The sequence below is a fragment of the Puma concolor genome, chromosome C2, assembly GCF_028749965.1.
Source record: "Puma concolor isolate L17-30 chromosome C2, mPumCon1.1.hap2, whole genome shotgun sequence".
NCBI classification, from domain to species: domain Eukaryota; kingdom Metazoa; phylum Chordata; class Mammalia; order Carnivora; family Felidae; genus Puma; species Puma concolor.
This window is the reverse complement of record NC_141675.1, coordinates 25,955,557-25,982,571: the sequence shown is the minus strand read 5'-3', so window position 1 is coordinate 25,982,571 and position 27,015 is coordinate 25,955,557. Positions and strand designations below refer to the sequence as shown.

The 27,015-nt window shown below is 36.4% G+C and overlaps 1 protein-coding gene across 12 annotated transcripts in view; it reads right to left on the bottom strand.

Moving 5' to 3' along the window:
• ANKRD28 (ankyrin repeat domain 28) overlaps positions 1-27,015 on the bottom strand; it is a 200,628-nt gene that overhangs the window by 43,716 nt on the left and 129,897 nt on the right. For 6 of the 12 annotated variants that reach the window (XR_015239964.1, XM_086674248.1, XM_086674249.1 and 3 more), the window contains 6 exons: positions 23,472-23,542; positions 17,462-17,662; positions 15,814-15,901; positions 10,438-10,580; positions 6,925-7,137; positions 251-329 (listed from right to left, as the gene is read on the bottom strand). Coding sequence is in view for 11 of the 12 variants with exons in the window: in XM_086674248.1 (XP_086530374.1) it covers positions 251-329; positions 6,925-7,137; positions 10,438-10,580; positions 15,814-15,901; positions 17,462-17,662; positions 23,472-23,542 (795 nt within the window). In the remaining variant the exon portion in view is untranslated. The remainder of the gene's footprint in view (positions 1-250; positions 330-6,924; positions 7,138-10,437; positions 10,581-15,813; positions 15,902-17,461; positions 17,663-23,471; positions 23,543-27,015) is intronic. The other 6 variants (XM_086674254.1, XM_086674252.1, XM_086674253.1 and 3 more) reach the window with 1 other exon arrangement.

Below are 27,015 nucleotides of genomic sequence, written 5' to 3'. Positions count from 1 at the left end.
AAAAAAGCCCACACTAACTGCTGGAGAAATTATATTTATAATTCAGGGGAAACAAAATGAAAATAAATGAAAAACAAATTGTGAAAGATACATATACATGGCATTTTGTACTCTTTATTATTTGATTTTCATAAGATCTGAAATCAAATATTAAAAATATATAGACTGTTATAACAATTCCACAATACCATTCATTTTGTGGATGTTTTTACTACATGTAAGAAAAAAAACAAACAGAAATACTTTTTACCACTCTGGATAATGGTTTGTGATCTGGAGAATCTACCGTGGAGGGCAGTCATGTGCAGTGGGGTTTTCCCATCCTTGCTCTGAAATAATCAAATAAAAGAGATTTAAAATTATTATTACATCTGTCATATGTAATCCTTAGTTTTATTCTGAATGTCCTCTCACATCTTTATTTTGTAAAACTATTACTCAAACATTAAGTTTAGTTCAAGCTTATGGAGGCAGAACAGTTCAAGCTGTTCAAAATTAGGAACTTTTAATTAATTAATTAATTTTTAAACATTTATTAAAAAAAATTTTTTTTAATGTTTATTTATTTTTGAGACAGAGAGAGACGGAGCGTGAACAGGGGAGGGTCAGAGAGAGAGGGAGATACAGAATCCAAGGCAGGCTCCAGGCTCTGAGCTGTCAGCACAGAGCCTGATGCAGGGCTTGAACTCACGGATGGTGAGATCATGACCTGAGCCGAAGTTGGACGCTTAACTGACTGAGCCACCCAGGTGCCCCTAAACATTTATTTTTGAGAGAGAGCATGTGCACATGAGCGAGCATGTGCAACACGGGGGAGGGGCAGAGATGGGGACAGAAGATCTGAAGTCGGCTCTGCACCAACAGAGAGAGACCAACGTGGGGCTCGAACTCCTGAACCATGAAATCATGACCTGAGCCAAAGTCAGATGCTCAACTGACTGAGCCATCTAGGTGCCCCAAGAATTTTTTTTTTTTAAAGTACAGATATTATAAAGCACAAATATACAAAAAAACCCTCAATACCTACCATTTATAAAAAGCTATGCATGGTAGATATGGTGTAATCTTAATATCTTTCCTATTTCATAGGTGTGTAAACTGAAGCACAAGGATGTTAAATGATTCAACCAAGGTCACATAATCAGTAGTGGTACAGCTAGGATGTGTTTCCCACATTTCAAAAATTCACATTGCTACAATTCTTTCATTCTAAGAAATGCTAAATCCCTCCTCAATAAAGAAAAAATGAATATCTAAATTAACTCCACCACTATAATTCATTTAGAACACTTTATTAATTTGTTCATAATTATTGATAATAAATAGCTTTTTTCTCAAATGACTTAAATTAATCAGACTGGCTGTGCATGTATGTATTTAATATTCAAGTTCTGAAATTCGAAAGGACTTTGTCAAAACATGCAATATGACTGTTACAAAGGAAAGAAAATATTTTGCAATTCCTAATCCCTCAGCAATACTCAGCATACCTTCTGTGTGTGTATGTATGTTTATATATATATATATTTTTTTTTTTTTCTTCCAAACTGAAATGTGGCAAGTGTCCTAAGTTTACACTAAAACTGTATAATGCAGATCTCCTTAAGAAATGCTCCTGTCATAATAATGGAGTGTTAGATGAACTTCATAATTACTTATATATATTTGATTCCATAATTTTATATCAATTTTTTCAAGCAAACAAGCCATCCAATTGGCAATTTATCTCAAAGAACTTTCAAACCTTTGCAGGCAGTGTGTGCACAGGAGGGAAAACAAAACAAAACAAGCAAGCAAACAAGGTAGGCTCTGGAGTCACAATGACCTGTGCTGAATCCCAGTTCTCCAGTTACCACAGCAAGATTTAGGAGAAACTGCCTACCGTCTTGAGCCTTCACTTCTCGACTGACAGTGGACACAAATTACCTCTACCTCATAGGTCTGTGGTACAGAATAAATAGAATAATCTTTGTAAAACACCCATATAACATAACAGTGTCTGTTATGTTTGGTGTTTTTATCAATGTACCAGTTGTTATTCTTTCAACCAGAAAAGAACAAAACAAAAAATACCAAAGCATTTTAATAAAGGGATTCTAGTTTGTAGTATCTTTTCAAAATGTTCCCTATATAACATATCTTGATTTTTTAAAGTTTCTTTACTTTGAGAGAGAGACAGAGTGCGCGAGCAGGGGAGGGACAGAGAGAGGGAAAGAGTGAATCCCAAGCAGGCTCCGTGCTGTCAGCACAAGCTTGATGCAGAACTTGATCTTACAACTGGGAGGATCAGGACCTGAGCCCAAATCAAGAGTTGGATGCTTAACTAAGCCACCTAAGCACCCCAACATATCTTAATTTTGTAATGTTAATTTTTACCTATAGACAGACATGTTTTAACAAAAGAAAAAAACAAAGTAAAAAAAAAAAAAAACTAAACTGTAATATATATTTTGAGTGCATAAAATGATGAACTTTGAAATATAGCTAACATTTACATAAATAGTAAGCACTATGTTCCAGGCAGTTTTATTTTTTATTTTTATTTATTTTTAATCTTTATTTATTTTTGAGAGTGAGAGCAGGAAAGGGACAGAGAGAGAGGGAGACACAGAATCTGAAACAGGCTCCAGGCTCTGAGCTGTCAGCACAGAGCCCGATGTGGGGCTCAAACTCACAAAGCATGAGATCATGACCTGAGCCTAAGTCCAGCACTTAACCAACTGAGCCATCCAGACGCCCCTGTTTCAGGCAGTTTTAAAATATTTCATATACATTAGTCATTTACTTCTCAAAACCCTATGAGTTACATACTACTGACCTGATTTTATAGGCCATGGGGTTAAGAAATGTAACAAGGTCTCATAGCTAGTATGCAGTCCTTTACTATGTACTATAAGGCTATAGGTGGCACTGGATTAACATTTTTACTTTCTATATACTTACTGATTATAAAAAGTATTCCAAATATACTAAAAAAAAAATTCAGATTACCAACTGAAAAGTCTACCATAAGCCATGTTAGGAAGGGGGAGGGCACATTTATTTCCCTCTGAATTGGGGAGACAATGGGTAAATTTCTTTTTTAAGTCACCTTAACTAATTTGAGAATCAAATTAGGAGTTTTAAACAAAAAAAAAAGATCTACCAACATTCTAAGAGTTGGTTTCACAGGTGACCATAAACAGCAACAACAGTAAGTAAGCCACACATACTACTTCCTAGATTTAAGTTTTAAATAAAATATTTGGGTATTTTATCTGACCAATATTTATTCTTAAGAATAAGGTTAAGTGGGAAGATACACATTTCAGTGATACAATCAACACAGTAGGGCTCATGTAAAGCAAGGTAAAAAAAAACAGACCTATATTGCTTTTTAAACTCCATTCACTTTATCTCTATGCAGTACTTTGAAAGACAGCCGATTTAAAAACTTATAAATGAATAACTGAATAATTTCAAGCCTAAATTCACATTCAAATTTCTAGTCATCCACAAGTTGATCAGGGACAGAAACACCAAAATGGAGAAAGAGATGACTTGATACAGAGAATATGAGGGCTACACCAAGTAGAATCTTTTATAATGTAAGGCAAGTGTCAAAGCCTTATTAGCTTCTTAATCAAGCAACAATTTGATAGGCACTATATTTGGCAATGATAGGAAACACAGGTGTCTGGAATGAAGGTATATTCTTGAATGAATATACATACTTATTGGTTGAAAGCACATAGCTATCAATAATTTTTATATAATTTCAGATCTGGAAGGTACCTTAGAAGTCATTAACAACATGGGAATTGTGTTCCAATGGAACTTAGCTAGAAGATAGCTGCACAATTGCATTTAAATGGGATGTCGTACATCCCTAGGCAAGATTAAGGCAACTTTTATGAAATCTATTTCTTTTTATCTTTTTTAACTTTTATTTATTTATTTTGGGGGGGGGGGAGGGACAGAGAGAGGGAGAGAAGGAATCCCAAGCAGGCTCTGTGCTGTCAGTGTGCAGCCCCATGCGGGTGTAATCACATGAACCGTGAGATCATGACCTGAGCCAAAACCAAGAGTCAGATACTGGACTGAGCCACCCAGGTGCCCCTATGAAATCTATTTCTAAACCAACATCATAGGTTGTTGCCTTAAAATCTACTTAACCACCACATCTCAATTGCTTTGCTAAAAAATTCCCTTGTGGTGTATAAAATCCACCATTGGTTTTTTTCTAAATCAATAAAGAGGTAGCTTCAAATAGGACCATTGGTCTAAGCGTTACACTGTAAGTGAGCCTTATGTAGGACCAATTCTCATTTCTATATTTCAAAAGAAAACAGAGTTAAAACAAATCACAAATAGAGTTAAAACAAGAGTCAGCTACATAGGCAATGACGTATGAATCAAGTGATCTGTCATCAAATTATATTCAATATTCATGTCTAAATGGCATTGTATAAATAAAAAGCCTAATTTTTACCCCTTAAAGACAGCACAACAGAAACTAAAACATGTGTCACAGCTAATGATATAGGTAAGCCATGATCCTTAATATTTCACACATAAAAGATAATTCAACTATAGTCACTTGATCATAAACAGATCTCACAGAGACTAAAAATATTTGGTTGTGGGGCGCCTGGGTGGCTCAGTCAGTTAAGCATCCGACTTAGGCTCGAGGTCATGATCTCACAGTTCATGAGTTTGAGCCCCACTTCGGGCTCTGTGCTGACAGCTCAGAGCCTGGAGCCTGCTTCGGATTCTGTGTCTCCCTCTCTCTCTGCCCCTCCCCCACTTGTGCGCAAGCACGTGTGCGCGCTCTCTCTCTCAAAAATAAACAAACATTAAAAAAATTTAAAAAAAATCAGTTGTGATCTTTTGAGGAATGTTAAGACCTAATCTGTATTAAAAAATATTACTAGGCTTTTGAGGAAACAATTAACAAATTTCTTTCCTTCACAAATGTTTAAATATTGTTCTGGTCCCCAATTATCCAAACAGCAGGAGTTCTTCAAACCAAAACAAGGAGTTCAAATTTATTATCAAAAATTTTTAGCAATTTTTTAGATGATTAAAAAAAACTTTAGTATGTAATATGACTGAGAACTGGAAACTTGAAACATATATCAGGTATTTTAAATTTAAACATATAGGGGGCGCCTGGGTGGCTCAGTCGGTTAAGCATCTGACTCTTGACTTGGGCTCAGGCCACGATCTCCAGGTTCATGAGTTCGAGCCCCATGTCCGGCTCTGTGCTGACAGCACGGAGCCTGCTTGGGATTCTCTCTCTCCCTCTTTCCCGGCCCCTCCCCTGCTTGCTCTCTCTCAAAAATAGAAAAATAAACATTTAAAAAATAAAAATAAAAAAATAAACCTAAGCATATATATAACAGGAGTTCTTTATGATACCTTATATCATATCCTTTCCTTCCTTAAGTATAGTACGCATAAATTTTGTCCTGTAGCTGAGAGGGTAATTTATAGAGCAAAGACCTAATTATATATGGACTTGCTGCTATTGCAGCTGTCAGACAGGAAGTCAGTGGCATCACTAAAGGCTTATCTGAAGTTAAGAGACATAAGAAAATGGATTCTTTTCTCTACCAGTCTGAAGGACACTGGCTCATCATACCCACAAAAGATGAAATCTTAAGAAATTAAAGTTCTGAAAAACACATTTTAAGGTTCAATGTTTTTACTAATCTGAAACAGTTCAATTTTTTTTTGTGCTTTTCTTTTCTTCATAACACAAGATATGGACTGGCAAATACTCAAATAATGAACTGATGAATTAACACAGAATCAATGAGAATATCTTGGAAAAATCAAAATGATGACTACACATTATAAAGTAGTGATGTTCAAAACTGTGGCTGCATGTGGCTTCTCATAGAATTATATACTGACAGTACATTTATCGGGGCTCCAGAATTCTCATGTATTTCAAAATTCAAATGCTCATTCCTAAAAGTAACTGTAACCAAAAAACAAAAAACCAGCTATTCCTTACATGTAACACATTGATACTGGTCTTTCAATTTTTATAAAATTGAAAAAAAAATTGAAAACAGAAATGTTGAAAGATTACTGTAAACACCCATATACATAGCACCTAAATTCTATCACTAATATTCTACTGTAAGCACATCATCATATACCAGCGTGTCCACCCTGCCATCCACCCAATTATTTCATGTTTTTCAAAAGTCGCAGATATGTCTAAATAGGTTGGTATGCATATCATTAATTAGGGTTCAACATCATATTGGTGTGTTACCTCCTAAGGGAAAATTTATAAGCAACGAAGCACATAAATCTTAAATGTATTATTTCATGAGTTTTGACAAATGCTTATTTATATAATATAAAGCCTGTCAAAATATAGAATATTATCATCACCCCAGAAAGTTCTTCTGTGTCCCTTTTTCATCAATCCCTCCTCACAGGGGCAACTGTTTTATTTCCACTACAGAATCTGGAACCCAATATAGATGGAATTTCATCTGTTCTAGAACTTCATATAAATGGGAATAATATGTATATTCTTGTGTAAGGCTTTGACTCAGCATAATATTTTTTTTAATGTTTATTTATTTTTGACAGAGAGAGAGAAACAGAGCATGAGCAGGGGAGGGGCAGAGAGAGAGGGAGACGAATCCGAAGCAGGCTCCAGGCTCTGAGCTGTCAGCACAGAGTCTGATGTGGGGCTGGAACTCACAAACCGTGAGATCATGACCTGAGACGAAGTCAGACGCTCAACCAACTGAGCCACCCAGGCGCTCCAACTCAGCATAATATTTTTAAGATTCACCTGTGATCTTTTGTCTATCAGTATTTTGTTCCTTTTTATTGCTGAATGGTATTTGTTATCGATATTGTTTTAAACACCCAACTCCTAAATACTATAGTATGGATTCTGATTTTATTTCATACCTTCATATTGACATCAGCCCCATTGCCTACTAGAAGCTCTAAACACAACGCTCCATGTGTTGATGCAGCAGCAAAGTGCAAAGGAGTAAATCCTTTTTCATTCTTTTGATTTACATTAGCACCACAGTCTATAAGTTCATTCACTACAACATCTTGTCCATTATAGCAGGCTACATGAAGAGGTGTATTTCCATAGGCATTTGGTTCATTCATCTATTGGAAGAAAAAAAATCTCAATGTTAATGAAGCAGTCTTGCTTCTTCCTTCAAGAATGAAGGTTATTTTAGCACTGTTGTGGTTGCAATCAAATTATTAAAGTGAGAAACAAGGATAAATACACAGATAAGGTTAATAATCATAAAGTTCTTTTAAAATAATGAATATTCACAAAAGCATTTTGGTGTGAAATAGATTTTGTACATTCAAGGAATATAATTTATACATACAATGTCTGCTTCATGACAAAATTCAATGATTTCGAGAGAGAGATTTTAGGAAAACGAAAACTAAATGTATTTCTAAAAGCTTTCAAAGTAAGGTACAGTTGTAAGAGTTAAATCTAAGAATCATGACAAATTAATGCAAACTGAAAATTCTGAGATATACTGAATAACATGCATATTTTCAATCTTTTCACTTGAAGTTGTTAATGAAGATTAAGATTTTAAACAATGAGTGGCATCTTTTTCTACTTCATTTTTGCAACAAAGTTGGAGTATAGATATTTTCCAGCCTTACATGTTGACGCTGTAATAAAATGAACGTGTTCAAACGAACATGCTCAATGTTGAGAAGTAATTCTTGCAGCTCAAGTTTCTTTTTCATTTTGTTTCTAATAAAATAGGTGAATGCTTTATAGTTTTTTTTCTTTTTTTTTGTTTTTTAGAGACAGAAAGCATGTGAGATAGAAAGCATGTGAGTGGGGGAGAAGAGCAGAGGGAGAGAGTAAGAATCTTAAGCAGGCTCCACACTCAGCCCAGAGCCTGATGGAGGCTTAATCCCATGACCCTGGGATCATGACTTGAGCTGAAATCAAGAGTTGGATGCTCAACCAACTGAGCCACCCAGGTGCCTCTATATGGCTTTTGTGTAAAGAACCAGACCTTTGTCCAAAGAGATATCTGGCCTTTGCCCTTGTCTTCTGGGAGGTAATCTATGGCATACTTGATAGAAGGGTCCTTTATTTAGGGTGGGAGCTGGCTACACTGGATCTTAGAATAGGCTTGGCCACAGTCAATAGTGTATGGGCAGGATCTGACCATGCCACATAAACCAACTGTGTCATTTGAGGAGAAGGGGGAGCTTTGGCGCTCTCTGTTATCAGTGGACTTGGAGACTGAAATCAACCATGTGGGTAATTGATCAATCAACCAATCACACTTACGTAATGGAGCCCCAATAAAATCTCTGAAAACCAAGCTATGGTGAGCTTTCCTGGTTGGCAAATACCATGAGCATATTCTCATATATTGATGCTAGGAGAGTAGGGAGTCCTAACTTCATCAGGAGAGAACAATTGAAGCTTTGTGTTTAGAATACTCCTGGGCCCAGCCCTATGTGTCTGTTCCTTTGGCTGATCTTAATTTGTATCTTTTTGTGTAATAAACCATGGATATAATAGTTTTCAGTAAATTTTTTGAATCCTAGTGAATTATCAAACCCGAAGGTAGTTCTGGGCAACACTCCAAACTTGTAGTTGGTTGGAAGTAAGGGTGGTCTTGTGTGGAGACTGTGCCCTCTAACTTTGAAGTTGGCCCCAACTTACCACCACTCTATTTTACATTTTCTTTTCTGAAATCTCTGGGAACAGAAACTGAAGGAAGTGAAAAAGGAACACTTAACTTTGGTCAAAGTACCTAGATTTCATCACCAAAAGCTAAGACACATGGAAAGTCCTCAGTCTCCAGAACTTTGAGAGATTGAATCTGTTGTTTTAAGTCCCTTACTTTATGGTAAATTGTTATGGCAGCCCTGGGAAGCTAATAAATTATGCAATTGGAGGCCACATGTCACCAAACAGCTCTAAGTCTGACCACTTATTTTGAAGAATGCTCTGTCACCATGGTTTACAAATGTTATTTTACTGTCAATAAAAGAAATTTTAAAAACTGCACTAGAATGGATGTGAAACAGAGCTATAGAATTGCTGAGCTGAAATAAAACTTCTATCTGTTCATACTCTACACCACCCTACTTAACAACATTAGGATTTTTGCAACTTCTCACAATCCTGACACATTTAGTAACTATTTGCTTGCTTCAGGCAGTGTTTCATATAATCCTTAAATTGAGTCTATTCAGCTCCACAATTCTGCCTTGCATTCTTTGTCCAACCAGACTACCATTTACATTTTATTGTTTTTATAATTGATCTAAAACACCTCCCTCTGAGGCAAACCATAAGACCCTCTTAAATACTGAGAACAAACTGAGGGTTGATGGGGGAGAGGGGAAAGTGGGTGATGGGCATTGAGGAGGGCACCTGTTGGGATGAGCACTGGGTGTTGTATGGAAACCAATTTGACAATAAATTATATACAATATTAAAAAAAATAAACTTTATGTGAAACTAAAAATAATAATAAAAAAAATAAAACACCTCCCTCTGGCAGAGCCTAACCCTCTCTCTCCTTCTAATTTGTTCTTTAAAAAAAAAAATTATTTTCAAGAGAGAAAGAGCTTGAACAGGGGAGGGGCAGAGAGAGGCTGGGGACAGAGGATCTGAAGCAGGCTCCACAATGACAGCAACAAGCCCGACATGGGGCTTGAATTCACAAAACGTGAGATCATGACCTGACCCAAAGTCAGATGCTCAACCAACTGAGCCACCCAGGTGCTCCCTTCTAATTTGCTCTTTTTAATCTATTTTGAACAATCAGATGAGTTTGTCAAAACTGTACCTAAAATAAATATACTAAGAGAGGTATATAAGCACAAGTGCTTAAAGGATGGCCTGTGAAAGTGACAGGCATTCTTAGCTATCTCAATTCAGAAATCAAATACATTCTGATAAAGCAACAACCCTCCTAACCAGATTTATACAGTAAGGAACACTTATAGTTGATGGGCAAGAAGCCTTGAGTTTTCCTGCCTAGCTCTTGCCATTATTTTGTAATGTGAACTGCTACAGTCATTTAATGGGAATACTAGACTAACTACTAAGCAAATAAGACTAACAGTAGAAACCCAGCCATTTAGGAAAAATAATCCAGGTGTGTCTGATCTGCTCATTTCCATGGCTAAAATGGAGCTACAGGGCTTGAAATATGAAGCAGAAAAACCTGCATCGTCCATTCCCCTTTGGAATGTACTTTACCTCTTAATATACTTTGACTAATTACATGATCAGATATTAGTGCACTATTATTATGTAAAGAACTATAAATATCTAATTAAAAGACAAATATTATTGTATAAAATTATCTTTTAAGTTTGAAATAAATTCTGCCAACGAGGTAATCATAAACATATAAAATGCCTCCTTCATTTATACTGCCCAATCTATATACCTACATCAACTCCAAGATCCAGAAGGTACTTGACCACGCTGATCATTCCACTAGAGGCTGCTGCATGAAGAGGTGTATAAGACTTCTTATCCTTGCATGTCACTTCAGCTCCATGTGCCACAAGTAATTTCACTACTTCGATGTGACCTGAAAATGTGTTTAAGAGAAAAAATAAAAGCAGAGGAGCATATGGAAAATATGAAATATAATCGTGGGTATCTTTTAAAAAAACGTAAAAATGCAAATTAATAAATAAGTCACCAATAAATCAAGTTATAACCAGAGAAAGGATGGTAGAAAAAGAAGTATTCAGATAATTTCAATAAATCTTGACAGCGGTAAGTAATTGAAAACTACTGTATTTAGTATTTTATCCAGTGACAACCTTACAATCTATAACCCTCCGTTTGTCTAGATCTTGATTTCAAGGTTGTTTTAACACATTCGAGTTTTTTTTTTTTTTTTAAATGTTATTTACTTTTGTGTGTGTGTGTGTGTGTGTGTGTGTGTGTGTGTGTGCGAGAGAGAGAAAGAGAGAGAGAGCGAGCGCAAGCGGGCGAGAGGCAGAGAGAGGGAGACACAGAATCCAAAGCAAGCTCCAGGCTCCAAGCTGTCAGCACAGAGCCTGATGTGGGGCTAAAACCCACGAATCATGAGATCATAACCTGAACCGAAGTCGGACACTTAACCAACTAAGCCACCCAGGCACCCCAACACATTCAAGTTTTGAAGTTAGCTTTTTATGTCTGATATAACACATAAGTTTATGTTTCTCTGCCTTAGTGGAATCTTATACTTGAAAATCTGGGAGTGACATGGGCTTGGGTTTCTTTAAAATGTTACTCTTTAGAACATGTGGTTAAAGACTTCTTCTCCCCTATTACTTCCACCAGATGTCTTTAATCAACTTAGTTTGTTATTCACCTTTGTATCAATTAGGATAGGCTAGGTTATGTGTGCTGTGGTTAAAAATCAGTTCCCAAATCTCAGTGGTGTTTTATTTCTCATCATCACCATGATTGCTTGGCCAGAGGGCTCTGCTCAGTCACTCAACGACCCAGGTTCATATAGCTGACACCACCTTGCATGTGGCCAGCCAGTACCAAAAGGAGGAATAGACTGCAGAATCTATCTTGAATCAGCAATTAACTGCTCTGGTCCAGAGGTGATGCTGCTATCAATTCACTAGTCAGAACTAGTACCAGGCCCCACCATACCATACAAGGAGGCCAGGAAGGGGGACATGTGTCCAGAAAGAAGGAGAACCACTATTCTCTTTTTATATCTCCTTGGTCTTTATCAGGTTAGATTATACAGTGCTTTTTCCTCCTCCCATAATGCTTCCCATCCTTGTGCCTTTGTTCATGGGATTCCTTCATTGCATGGAATGTTCTGCTTGGATGTCTCTTTCCAAGGATTGTTACTAACCCTTGAAGGCCCACATCAGTTCCCATCTTCCCTGATCAACCCCGTTATCTCTCTTCCCTAGAAGCCTTATAAGCCAAAAGCACTACATACCTGTAAATACTATCTAATAAGTATATAATACCTTCTGATGGTTCTTAAACTTGAATCATTATTTATTTAATTGCCTCTAATTACTTTTATGTATTAGCTTCCCAAATATATATTTTCAAAGGCAAAGGTATATTCCACAGGGCTGAGAACAGTGTTATAAACAAATAGGCACTCAAATATTTGTTAAATAAATTGTTCATGACACCATTTTTTTATATCCCTTCATAGGGAATGAATATGTAAAGTTAATAACTATAAAAATGAGGCTTTCAAACATAGGCCCCTCTTCCTTGAAAAAATTAGGCCAGGTTATAAGATGCACAAAGAATCAAGTAGATTTAATTGTATATATGTAAATTACCAACTAAAGTGGATACTTTCAGCTATTTTTGCCCCATCTCAATAAGAAATCTCTACCTATTTTTAGGAAAAAAACCAAAGGAATATCTATCAAATCATTAGGTGCCAAATCAAATGTAATTATCACATAAGAGTATCACCTGGCCCAAAGATCACTCACTACACATTACCTTTTGATCTATGGCTCTAGAAAGATAGCTACTTGCATTTATTGTAATGTGTGAAAATCAGTACCTAGAAGCCTCACACATAAACATAGCTTTTCAACTGGGCAAATGCATATTATTCACTAATACACCAAAAAGAAACAAAGTTCTCTTGATGTTTAAGACTAAAAGGCTCATAATACTAACATACTAGAAAAACTGTTCAAAACCAAAACATCATTCATATAAATGGCACAGAACGTATTAATTGTACATATAAACTAGTAGATGCCAGGAAGTATGAACTTCTCCTAACATCAATACAACTTGAAAAGGGGCTACACATAGGCAAATTTACAATTTTAAAACTGACAAATACTTATTTAAGCACATTTCAGAAATATGGATAAATTCCTTTAACTGAGCCACTGAAAATATGAAAAAAGGGGCCTCTCCACAGCCAGTTTGAGGGTGACTTATTTAAAAGAAAAAAGGGAATAAAGTTCCAGAATGAAATAAATGATATTTGTTCTACCTACATTGTGGCCCTGGCCAGAACAAGTACGTGTCCTCCCTGTCAATTTATAGACTTATGCTACCAGGAAGACTAGATTTCATGTAATTTGTCTAGGTGTAGTTTTAGAAAATGGCATTCTTTGGACATGTATAGTATACATGATTTTACTTGAAAAATTCCCTGAATTTTTCTTTTGTTCATGACTGTGTAAAAATAAGGAAAATGAACTGTGATCAGAATTTGTAAGTCTTTATGAAAAGGAAAGGAAGGAGAAAAAAATACTATTTCATATTCATTCAAATTATGCACTGCTTTAAGAAGAAATTCGGGAATGAGTTGCTAATCAAGGTAATTAATATTTATTCAGTACTTTCTATGTCAAAGTCATCATGGTAAGGTGATTTGAGGTAGAACTTGGCTGAATATTGCTAAAAGTACTGAAAGCAACAGAAAAGATGAGTGTATAAAAGGGATATCAATGGAGGTTCACAGTCAGAGTGAACATAGGGTAGGGAGGGGGATATGATGAACTCTTCAGGGATAGAGATACTGCTGCCAAACACTGACACATAATTCAGTAACAGCATAGGGATAAATGGTAGAGTCTAAGAGAAGAGTAAGGGGAACTTCAACCAGGGGATAGAAGTCCAGGGCAAATAAGAAGTTTGTGAGAAATAAATTATAAGAAGACTACATGTAATTTTAATGTCTCTTTCACAAATACTGACAGATTCTCTGAATATAACCCTAGTAGGGCCAAAGACCTGGACACCGGGCTTGTCTATTAGACCAGTCAATAGCTCCCTACTTTTACATGTTTAGCTCTCTTTAATCCTGAATGCTTAGAACAGCTGAACAGTTTTAGAAACTATGTGTCAACATTCTTCTTCTTCCATGCTGAAAGAGATAGGGAAAGGAGAATTATAAATCCCTGAATGTCTATGCTCAAAAATTAAATGAGGCCCAAGAAACACAGAATACCTTTTTTAATCCACAACTGGCCTGAAAAGTGACATTCAGTGCACCAAAGAAAACAAAGCTATCAAAGGAGGGCTCCTGAGATATACACACCCAGCTATTCTGGGAGCTCAATTAGAGGCAACCCACAAAATCTGCTGGCCTTCAATTTCATGAAAACAACTGCTTAGTTAAGTCTTAATTCTTTGGAGGTAAGAGGCCTGATGAATTCTGCTTCATGTTTAAACCCTTTAACATAAGGTGTACCAAATCATTCAGAATAGATGCTCTAAAACTATCTGGAAGGATAAGCTACAGAAGAATATTCAGAAAAGTCCCCAAGATTTAAAATATGAAAAATATACAGGCTGTGAGGAAGGGACTTCCGGATGCTACAGGAGATGGGCTTCTGGATGTTTTACTTTCAAGTTACAGAAGAAAATTGCCCACGATATAACTAGAGGCATGAATCTCTGGTGTGAGAGAAATACCAGAAGCCCAAATGTTCAGCATCTGGCTTTCAAAACAGGGACATCTGACAAGGATATTAACCTTCAAGAACCTTCATTTTTGATCATTCCTTATACTTACACTAAAGGTCAGACTTGCAATTCACTATGGATTCTGCTGCTTTTGGTTTTTTCTACTACAGGCAAAAAATGCTGGACCTTGGGGTTATCTACACAACTGGTTTGAGCTCATTTATTTTCTTCCAATGTCATATTTTACAATTTTATATAGTTTTAAAAATTAATAATCTTCCATCAAAGCTTCCTTTAATTTTTTATTTTTATGTCAGAAACAGGAAAAGACAAAACCAAGAGCAGGGAGTCCTGAGGATAAGCTATGCCTATAAGAAGGGTGGCTAGCTAAATGTCTTTGTATGCATGGCAAATCAGGGAATGACTCTAGTATTACACATAAGGTGTCAATCCATATGTGATTTTTCTTAAGCCAGAGGAGCCAAAATAGCAGAAGGAGAATTATAACCTTTGGCAGGGAAGAGCAAAATTCTGAGGCTCCATCGCTACAAAGGGAGGAAGAGTTCTTTCGGTTTTATTTTGAGAAACTTGAAAAATGAATGTCTATATCCAGCTCTTCCTCCCAGAGGGACAACCCTAGCCTTGTAGGACTTGCAAGGTTCGTGGCAGGTTGTACTTCCTCCATACTTAGAGATTTACTTCCACCTGCATGGTTTTAGCACCCACAAGCCTGTTCTTTTTGTGCACTTAAAAATATCTTGAGGTAGGCTCAAGATCTGCCTGCACTCTAGCTGTCCAAGTCACCTTAAGAACCAATTAATGTTTCTGTTAGTACTCTGGTTGCCTGGTTTTGGGTAGTCTACCCCAAGACTGTTTTCCCACGAGCTCTGTCAGGTTGTAGGGTGCAATTTTGCAAATCCCAAGATTTTTCAAGAACATATACATGTCACAGCAGAAAAGCCTACACTCTAAGCCTTAGTTTCTTTCTGTGAAATTACTGTTGTAGAAATCAAACACGATGTTGCCTATTCAACCCAGTGGCCCAAAATAATAGGCTTCTTAAAGCATCTTCATAACTTCTATCTTAATATTCCCATGAAAACAAGGATGGATATAAGAATGGGCTTCTAGTAAACCACCAACTAAGATTATGCTTCCCAGACTTGGGTCTAGGATGTCTCTCCCTTTAAAAGTAAACAGAATTATTTTCAAACAGCTTTAAGAAAACTGGACCTGAAATGTCCCCCACTACCAGGCTGGGTCCACTTGGGCAGCAAATTTAGATACGGTGTAACTGCTCACTATCCTTAAAAACAGATGTTATACCAAATGCAAGAACTAAAATGTACAAATTTTCCTGAATACATAATGTCAAAAAATCAAACTTAAAACATACATACCCATATATGCTGCCCAATGAATTGCCCGTCTATCTTTCTTGTCAAAAGCATTAATATTGGCACCTCTAGACAAGAGTAGTTTGACCATCTGTAATAAGAATAAACACAGTTTCATCAAAATTCAGAAGAACTGTTCATGAATATCCCTTATGATGACTACTGATCTCAATCTCTGTGGCACTGAATTTCTGTGTTGTAGACTAAACAGTGAAGACCCTTTAACATAATTCAATAAATAATAGGACAAAGTATGAAAAAAAGATTTACAATGCACGTTATTGAAGTCAGGCATCAGTATCTTTTAAAGATGCCCTTTTGTGTCCTGTCCTGGTATTTTATGAACAAAGAAGTACAAATATGGGAAGTCTAAAGGTGGAATATTTAACAACAGGTTTTATTTCTTTTAATAGCCCAAAGTGCTGTTAAGATGTAAAGTGCATTCTTATCCCAGAAATGTCTTAAATTTAATTCAAACACAAACGTAGTATCTATAATACGGTTAGATCCAAAGGTCACTGGGTAGTCTACTTACCTCATGATGTAGTACCTCATAGATTTCTATTCTGTCTAACCATATTTATGATAAGTTTCCCCACAGGAAAGGGCATTCCATGTTCCAAAAAAGGGGACGTATCTTGTGACCTTAACTGCAGTGAAGGCAAGGATTCTTTATGTTGCAAAAACAGAGGAACAGTGAAAACAACACTGCAGCCACTAGCACTCAGGCATGGAATCTTGGGAATGTCACTTTATCTCTGAGTTTCTGTGTCTGCAACAAAAATGAAGGATGGGCAAGCTGGCCTCAAAGGTTTTTTTGTTACTCTGTATTCCCTTCTTTACTAAGTCTTTTATGTACACATAAACCTTACTCTTTACCATGACAATATCTAACATGAAGCAATGATTGTTGTAGAAGATAACTAAATACTGGGGTGCCTGGGTGGCTCAGTCAGCTAAATGTCCACCTTCAGCTCACATCATGACCTCATGGTTCGTGAGTTCAAGCCCTGCGTCGGGTTCTGTGCTGACAGCTTGGAGCCTGGAGCCTGCTTCAGATTCTGTGTCTCCCTCTCTCTCTGCCCCTTCCCTGTTTGTGCTTACTCTCTCTCTCTCTCTCAAAAAAGAAAAAAAGACAAAGAAAAGAAAACTAAATATTAATTTTCTTAAATTATTTTCCTTTCATGGTCTGTTATCAAAGAATTCTTGACTAAACATTGACAATAAATGGTAACAAAGTATTTTCTAATCTCTGTTTTCCTTTTTTACTATCTTTCTGGGAGCAAAATGAAACTGCTCTATCTTTCTGGATTATTTTTTCCACAATGCCAGAACATACTTTTCACATTGTGTTTAGCTGGCAGTGCTCTCCTTCATCTTCTGTTGTCCTTTGACCATGAAATTCAAGTGTATAGGGCTATATCTGATATGTAAACTTCAAAATTTGAGAATGTTGTTATCACAAATTTTATCATGAAAAGAAGTCGAGGGTTTGCTAAAGGCAAAATTAGACAAAAATGAGCAAGATGGATATTTCTGTTTGCTACTACCATGGATTGAGTGGCTAAAAAGGGCAAGTTCATTAATAATTAGACTGGTGAGTGGGAGGATGATGGGAGAGAGAATCGCTGTCTAACTGAACACTACCTACCTCACCATGTCCACTAAAAGCTGCATGATGTAATGCGGTCCTCCCCGCTCGATCAGACACGTTTACATTACTTAGAAGAGGTACCAAAGCTTCAGCACACTTTACAGCTTTATTAGCAGCAGCGATGTGTAAAGGGGTTTGCCAATTTTTGTCTCGAGCATTAACATCTGCAGAATGCTTCAAAAGTACCTGCACTGCTTCCTAAAACATATGAAGGTAAAAGTTACAAAAGACAAATGAGTTAACAGTTTTAGAAATTATATATATATAATATATACATATATTATATATATTAAGGAATCATATATATAATTTACATACTATATATATAAATTATATATATTAACAAATTAAAATTTCCTAAGGAAATAAAAAGTCTGGCAGAACCTGCTATAAATGAGTCGGATTTATTCAAGAAAATAAAATATTCTGAACTAAAGGCAGTACTACTCAGAGCCATTATAAAATGCAATGAGATAAAACATTGCCCTTTTCTGTTGTCCAATTAAAGGCATACCAACATTAAAATGTGCAAGAAATACTAACAAATATTCTTTAAAAACATTCATCAGTTCTCGTTTTTCTAGATGGCAAGATACAATTAATTTATACTCTAAATAGTTTTAAAGAGAATTATTACTTTGACAATAAATACATAAAAATTTAAAACATACTGTCTCCCAAATTAATATGCACGTTGTATTTTATAAAAGGAGAAATCGCTAGGATCTGGAGAGAAACAGACCAACAGGTAAATAAAGAAACAGATGCTGTGATGCTAACTGGTGAGAAAGTTAACAGGCAATTTAAGAGCTTAGTATCCAAAGGGATTTGTCTTCCAGAAACACAAGGAAAACTTCACAACACATCTATAAATTGGCCTCATGGCTAGATACTAAGGAATCCAGTATGCAATCTACAGTAAGCAATATAGTCAGAACTAAACTTAGCAAGAAGTTTTTCCTTGTAGTAATAATCCTATCTTTGGCAGATGAATGACGAACTATGTATGAAATAAAAAGGCCCAGAACAGAAATCATCTCAGTTCATTTACCAGGTAGAACTATTTAAGTCTAGTAATAATGACCCTTGGTTTTCTTAAAAAAAAAAAAAAAAAAAAAAAAAAGTACATGAAAAGTGCTCGAAAGCATCAAATAACTGTAAGTAGCGAGGAAGACTAAACAAAATACTGTCATCTCTGATTCACACATAGCTTTCAAGGCCTTTCAAATAAAAAGTAATCAGAACTGTCTGAAATATGGGAAACAGCATAAATACTTATTAACAGGACTGACAAAGGCTAGAGAGAGGCCCAGTAACCTATCAATCTGCTAAGGAAGTCAGCCAGTCATATACATGTATATGTGCGTATATATATGTATAGGCCTACTCTAGACCCCACAATTCCACTCGTTATCTGCCCAACAGAAATTTAAAAAGACCCATCCAAGAATGTCCACAGTAGTTTTATTCATAACAGCCACAAACCAGAAATGCAAACAGCCATTAACAGGAAAATGGATAAACTATTGTACATCCATATAATGAAATACTCTTCAGCAATAAAAGGAATGAACATTCAATTCATGTAATATGGAAGACTCTCAAAAATATTAAGTTGGGGGCCCTGGTTGACTCAGTCGGTTAAGTGTCTCTTGGTTTTGGCTTAGGTCATTATCTCAACAGTTCGTGAGATCAAGCCCTGAGTTGGGCTCCGCACTGACAGCACAGAGACTGCTTGAGATTCTCTTTCTCTCTCTTTCTGTTCCCCTGCTCTCAAAAAACAAACAAACACCCAAAACCAAAAGACAACCAACAACAACAAAACTTAAAAAAGTATTAAGTTGAACAAAAGAAGTCAAGATACAAGAGTACATACTGTATGGTTCCATTTTTATAAAGCTCTAGAATAAGCAAAATTATTCTATGGTGGAAGAAATCAGAACAGTGGTTGCCTCGGGGACAGGCAAGACTGACTAGAAAGGGACATGAGGTAACTTGCCGGAGTGATGGAAATCTTCCATATCTTGATTGGGAAAATGAGTGGATACGTGTGTCCAAACCCGACTACACATGTGTTCATTTACTGTAAATTATACTTCAATGAAAAAAAGGAGTATAAAGAAAAGGATACAGACAGGAAGTGGTACAAACACACCATCAGGATTCTCCAACTCAAGAAGGGTATATTGTGATTTGGAGGATAAAACTAACATTATCCTGGGAAATGTTAGTAGATATGTTGATGGATGTACTAGAAAATAATTAAAAACAAAATGAAGAATTTATAACTGGATTAAGTTAGGCAAACAGTGGGAATAAGTGCCAGGCTTCCCTTATTCATTCCCACTCTGGAATTCACAGTGTATACTTCTGAAAAGTATGGAGAATATTTATGTTCCATTAGCAAGAAATAGAAAAATCAAAACTATTTTTTTTGTTTTGCTGAAAAGCAAGAATAAATCCAGTTAATGGTATGTGAGGGTGGGTAAGATGGCACCTAAGAAATGCTATAAACATAGTTACCAAGATCCTAGAATCAAGACAGACCAAAGTTTGAACAAGGGGTTCACTGCTATGGACCAAATTGTGTTCCCCCACAATTCATATGTTGAAGCCCTAACACCTCCCAGTGTGACTATATTTGGAGACAGTGTCTTTGGGAGGTAATTGAAGTTAAATGAGATCATAAGGGAGGCAACCTGATCTGATACTTTAGAAGAAGAGGAAGTGAGAAAGATCCCCCCCCCCTTTCTCTTTACCATGTGAAGATACAGTAAGAAGTAGCAGTTTGCAAAGCCCAGAAGATAGCCCTCATTAGAAACTCTGCTGGACCTTGATCTGGGACTTCCAGCCTCCAGACTATGAGAAAACAAATTTCTGTTGTTTATGCCACACAGTCAATAATATTTTGTTATGGCAACCCAAGCTGACTAACGTATCCACCATTTATCATTCACAATAGGATGTCAGATCACAATAGCAGTAATCATTGAAAATTCAGAAAAAAACAAATCTCTACAGACTAGAGGGAGACATTAAGCCAAACCAAACACGCGGATTTCTAGAAATTACAATCAATAAGCCTGTTGTCAGAACTAGTAAAACTCTAGATCATATTATCAGCACATTATAAGTATTTAGGAAATAATATAGGAATAATAAAAGGTATATACGGTTCCACTAATGATAAATATTACCATAGCAACCTTAATTCCAATTTTTCCATTATTAGAGGCTATGTATGTGTAAGAAATACTCCAGGTATGCCTTGACTTTAAAAAATCAGCTAAGTAGGGCACTCGGGTGGCTCAGTCGATTAAGCAACCGACTTTAGCTCAGGTCATGATCTCATGGTCCATGGGTTTGAACTCCGTGTTAGACTCTGTGCTGACAGCTCAGAGCCTGGAGCCTACTTTAGATTCTGTCTGTCTGTCTGTCTGTCTGTCTCTCTCTCTCTGCTCCTTCCCTTTTCATGCTCTGTATCTCTCTCTCTCTCAAAAATAAACATTAAAAAAATTTTTTTAAGAAAAAACTCAGCTAAATATCCTATGACACAGATTTTAATAAAATTATGACATATGGGGTGATGACAAAAGGTTAAATAATTTTGTCCAAAGAGTATTTATTCATTGCTTGGGGTCCACCTAGAAGAGTTTCTACAGCACTAGCTGTCTGTGGCTCTGCCTTTTTAAAAGCAATTCTTACCATTGATTTGAAGTCAGGCATGGGAAAAAGAAGGGCTAACACATTCGCAAATAAACGTAATAGTGGGAGGGACTGCTAATATCTCATGTGATAATATAAATTTGGGGTCTTGACAGAACTAAGATGTAATTCCTAAAGTTAAAAAAGTAAATGTATATCTTCCAGAGGATTTAGCAGTGTGATGTGGCTTCTTAAAAAAAACAAGCTAAAAAAAACAAAACAAGAACACACAAAAAGCCCTAATACTCAGTAATCAATTTATTCAGAAGAATACTCAGCATTGAGAGAGCTAAATTGTATGCTCTGACTTGAAGAATGGCAGTCACAAATCACCACTGGAGATGAGATGAGTCAGCCAGCCAATACGATGAGGTGTGTGGAAGCCATGTCACTGAGGGAGAGTGAGGAGTTTAGGATTTGTAACCCAAAGCAGCCTTTCTCAACCCAGGTAAAGTGCAGGAATTAAGCACTAAGGCATCCTCTTTGTGACGAATTAACTTCTCCACTCTGTTCTATGATGGTGTTAGCTTCCAAAGGCCTTGGAGGATTGGCACCCTCTTTAGGGCTTTCTTCTCTCACAGTACTTCAAAAACATAAACCAAAGCTGCCTAAAATTTTGTCTTCTCCATACCCTTCTGTGGCTATATTTCCTTATTCAATGAAATTAAGTACAGCACTCTTTTGCTCTCAGGATGTAGTAGAAAAAATGAAAAGAACATGGGTGCAACTGGTATTCTTGACTAGGTTTCCTACAAAAGAATACTACTACACAGCCCAGTAATTTTTAGGCTGAAAGCATACTCAAGAAACTTATTAAGATCACTGCTTTCTAACCTACAGCTTGCCTGTAAGTTCAGGCTAAGTACATAGTTTTAAAAAATCAGCTGTTAAGTCTTTCGGCAGAACCTGCAACCTTCCTCTAATATTAATTACCTTAAGAATTTCTGGTCTGTTTTACAATCTCTACAAATATGCAAAGTGTCCCTTATGACTTAATTTGGCAAAACTCCATTAATTTTAATAATCATATTCCCACGGGTCATACTAAAAACTGGATAGGTATGACTAACTTATTAATAGGTCCCAATGACAGTAATGTTTATCTTCCTTAACTGCCTTGTTTACAGAAACTCTTTATAAGAGGGCTAACCACAAACTTAACATTACCAAGGAATTTCAGAATTCAAAATATTTTGGTTAATATCTTAGTTTTCATGATAATCCCCAGATCTGCCTAAGATCACAGAGCTAGAAAGTGGCAAGTGATATCTGTAGCCAGTTTCTCCAGATCCAAGTTGCACATTCCAGCAGCTACAGCACATCACAGACCCAGATGTGGTAAGATGTGCTCCAGTGCACCACCCACGGTTCTCTCCCTCCCGTTCCTCCCAACTAGGAGGCTACAGCTAACAGACTGCCGCAGTCACGGTGCAGGGTTTGAAATCCCTCCCAGCCGCTCACCCTCTACTTCTCTTCACTTGTTTAATTCTTGTTCTGGGTTCAAGATGCAGTTCATAATGAGAAATACAAAGAAAAGTGAAGAGATAAGAGTTCTTTGGACACAATGCATTTTTAAAATGCACCGAATACATTTTAGAAAGAGTAAAATGACAGAAAAAAGAGGGTCTAGGTTTTCATCCCATTTCTGCTACTCAAAAGTTGAGTGGTTTCTGGCAAATGATGAACTACAATTCCCTCAAAATATCTATCCTACAAGGATGTCATAAGGACTAGAAGTATGAAAAACATAAAAATGAATGTTCTCCAAAAATGTCAGTTATCTTGAAGAGTAAATAGTATAGGGTTACAAATAAGAAGAAGCTGTTCTTCCCCATAAGACATCTAGAATTTTTAGGTTATATATTTAGAACTGGTAAAATGTGAGATCGAGCAATGTTTTTGAAGCTAATTTCATTGTTTAACCAAACGATACTTCAACGAATCGCTATATACTGCTGAGATTATTTCTTGATTACACTCAGCAGAACCTCTGCAGCCTGTCCAGTAGAGATAAGATTGAGGAGGATTTTATAAGAAAACAAATAATTTCTCTTGTAGGACATATACAAGGAGGGTTTTCTATTCTTTGCTATTTCAGACTCTTCAAGAGACCTTAGTCACAAAAGAGAAATGGGGAACACTTAAACTTGGTTTGTACAAATTCTAAAGTCAAATAACCAATCTAGGTATTTTCAGTTGCTTTTTCCTACTTGTGAAAACACAGAATTTTAATATGGGCTCACAGGCAGGCCTACTTATAATGTTTTTATATATGATGTATTTACTAAGAGAAATTTCATACCTCACTACAAGATGCAACTGCTCTGTGTAAAGGTGTCAACCATTTGCTGTCTTTGGCATTAACTCTAGCTCCTGCAACAAGAAGAAAAAAATAAATTGAAATATTTTACATAAAATATTTTAAATAAATTTCCTGAAATATTAGTTATATATAGTCCAAATTGGGTAAGTAACAACTGAAAAAGTAGTACTTCATTTTTTTATACTTTCTGCTAATAAATTACCATTAAATCACAAAACAAAATTCTCCAATAAGGTATTAGCTCTTTTTATTAAAAATAAAAGAAACATCCTTTTATATATAGACTAGAAAAGCACCTTTATACAGAGCATATTAAAGTAAAAATAAGATCCCATTTTAAATCGTGTCTTAAAAAAGTCAAATACTTAATAAGAATACTCCTATGTAAAACGCAGACCATTACAAAGTCTTCATTACATTTCTTTACTAAGAATCTATCATGGTATAAAGTAATATAATATCAAAATAGTTCTTCAATGAGGATAAAAACTGCATTAGGTATTCCTGTGTAAAATGGATACAATGGCTACCGACTTAAGGAAAAAAACTGAGAAAGAAATGAATGAACCCACATGTCTTTCTGGGTTACACCTAAAGGTTTAAATAATTACAAAAATATCAACTACATACAGTTATTTAAAAATCATTGCTGGGGCACCTGGGTGGCTCAGTCGGTTAAGCATCAGACTTGGTTTCAGGTCATGATCTCACAGTTTGTGAGTTCGATCGAGCCCTGTGTCGGGTTCTGTGCTGACAGCTCAGAGCCTGGAGCCTGCTTCAGATTCTGTCTCCTCTCTGCCCCTCCCCTACTCACACACTGTCTCTCTTTCTCTCTCTCAAATATAAATCAACGTTAAAAAAATTATAAAAAGTCACTGGCAATGGATAAAAATTATCCTTAATAGAATATAAATACATTTAGTGAGACCAAAAAAAAAAAAAAAAAAAAAGAGGGAAAAATCTATTGGCTATATAAAATCCACTGATTTTGTACCTATATCCCAACCAAACAGAAGCAGCAACCAAACTGTAGCATCAGTATATATCTAAGTAAAAACACACAGCCCCAGCTCTTAAAAGTGTAGAGGGACTGGCAATAGGTCCTACACTATAAACAATCCTATATTTATATCCAAGATCATTACTAGCTAGTAAGAAAGGCCTTTAGATATCTAGTCCAAACTCCTTATTTTCTAGATGATGAAACACAGGTACGGCAGATAGCTTAACATCAAAGTATAGTAGAACCAAGGCTAAATTCAGATGTCTAATGTTTACACTGTATGTTTTGAGTGTGAGGTTCCAGGGAATAATCAAGTGCAGTGACTCGAAGTTACAGCTCTAATAACTACTAGCTATGGGTTCCTAACTAGCTGCGTGATCCCTCTCAACCTGTTTCTTCATCTATAAAGCAGATCTCCTAATACCTTGTTACAAAGATTAACATGATAAACACACAATACATGTATATTAGAATAGATTTAAAAGTCTTGAGGGGCGCCTGGGTGGCGCAGTCGGTTGAGCGTCCGACTTCAGCCAGGTCACGATCTCGCGGTCCGTGGGTTCGAGCCCCGCGTCAGGCTCTGAGAGCCTGGAGCCTGTTTCCGATTCTGTGTCTCCCTCTCTCTCTCTGCCCCTCCCCCGTTCATGCTCTGTCTCTCTCTGTCCCAAAAATAAACGTTGAAAAAAAATAAATAAATAAATAAAAAAATAAAAGTCTTGAATGTGAGAGAAAAATGAAATGCAATGTAAGTGTATAAAACCATCCACAAATGTAAGAAGTTGAAATTCTGAGAGTAGCTAAACTCTGAGCAGTGACAGTGAGGACACTGAAAGAATCAAGAACCAACATGAGAGCTTTTCATGATTGTTCAGTTAGGCTTTGGGCGAAAGACAGGGGCTCAGCAAAATGAAGAACAGCTACAGAGAGTAGTATAATATTCATGTAATAAACATCTGAACAACCATCTGCTAGGCTCTTGGGAGACCAAAATGGTTAAAACACAGACTGCCTGAGTACAATACAGTCAGCATTTATTTTGTGTAAGATCATCAACAAAAATCATCATGTAGATAGTGCAAACATTTTAAATGTTTACTGGTTAGGAGGTTAGAGTCCTTAGAGACAATAAAGGGGCAATATAGAAGCTAGGCTTCTTCATTCTCCCATTTATCTGGTTGGAATTTCAATTGTTCTCCATTATCCTTGTATCTCTCTCTACAATTTTTTATTTATGTGCATAGTTGAAAGGCAAGAATTGGCCTTAAAGCCTCAAAGGTAGTGACACACTCAGAAAAGACAAGTACTCAGGACAAAGGCAGAAAAGAATGAGGCCTGATTATGGACCTTCAGCAAATGGGAAGGGTCAAAAGTCTGGCTGCAGATATTAATTAACAAGGAAATAGAATGTGGCTGTCATGAAAAATGAGAAGAATCTTTATGTGCTGATAAAGAGCTGAGAAATAAAAAGTGAAAAAAGCAGTGAGAACTGTTTGAATAATATTCTTTAATTTTATGTAGAAAATGGAAGAGATAAGTATCTACGGAAAAGATAAATATCTATATTCGTATTTGCTTTATATGCAGAAGGAAACTCTGGAGGAACACTAAGACATTAATAACAGTGGTTGCCTATACATTTGTGTAGGTGGTGGGGTACAATGAGAACTGTGTGATAGAGGACTGGGGTAGAAAGGCAACTTCACTGTACCAAATACCTTTAAATATATATTTAAAATTTTTAAAATAAAATTGAAATATGACTTACTAAAAAAAAAAAAAGAAAGAAATGTACTGAAGAAGGAATAAAAGGAATGGCCATAAAAAATTCCAAGAATTTGGCTTCAAGTGCTTCAAATTGGAAAGTAACTAGGAAGAAAGTAAAGATAGGTTTGTCTTTCTTTGGAACAGTTATCACATACACAGTTGAAGGACGAAAATCCAATTTTCATGGCCATTTGTCAGCCCAAAGTAAAAGACTCTGCTGGTACCATTTTTCCACTTTAAGTTATGATAATTAAGTAGTCTTTCTTTCTCTTCACTTATTTTTTTAATGTTTTTTTAAATGTTTATTTAATGTTTCTCTTTGAGAGAGAGAGAGAGAGAGGGTGAGAGAGTGGGGGAGAGGCAGAGAGAGAGGGAGACACAGAATCTGAAGCAGGCTCTGAGTTGCCAGCACAGAGCCTGATGTGGAGTGTGAACCTACAAACTGTGAGATCATGACCTGAGCCAGTCTGACTCTTAACTGATTGAGCCACTCGGGTGCCCCATCTCTTCACATTTAATAACAAATTTTATTGTTTTTATTATTTTTTAAATGTTTATTTTTGAGAGAGAGAACGTGAGCGGGGGAGAAGCATAGAGAGGGAGACACAGAATTGGAAGCAGGCTCCAGGCTCTGAGCTGTCAGCACAGATCCTGATGCGGGGCTCAAACTCATGAACTGTGAGATCATGACCTGAGAGACAAATTCGGACACTTAATCGACTGAGCCACCCAGGTGCCCCATAATAACAAATTCAA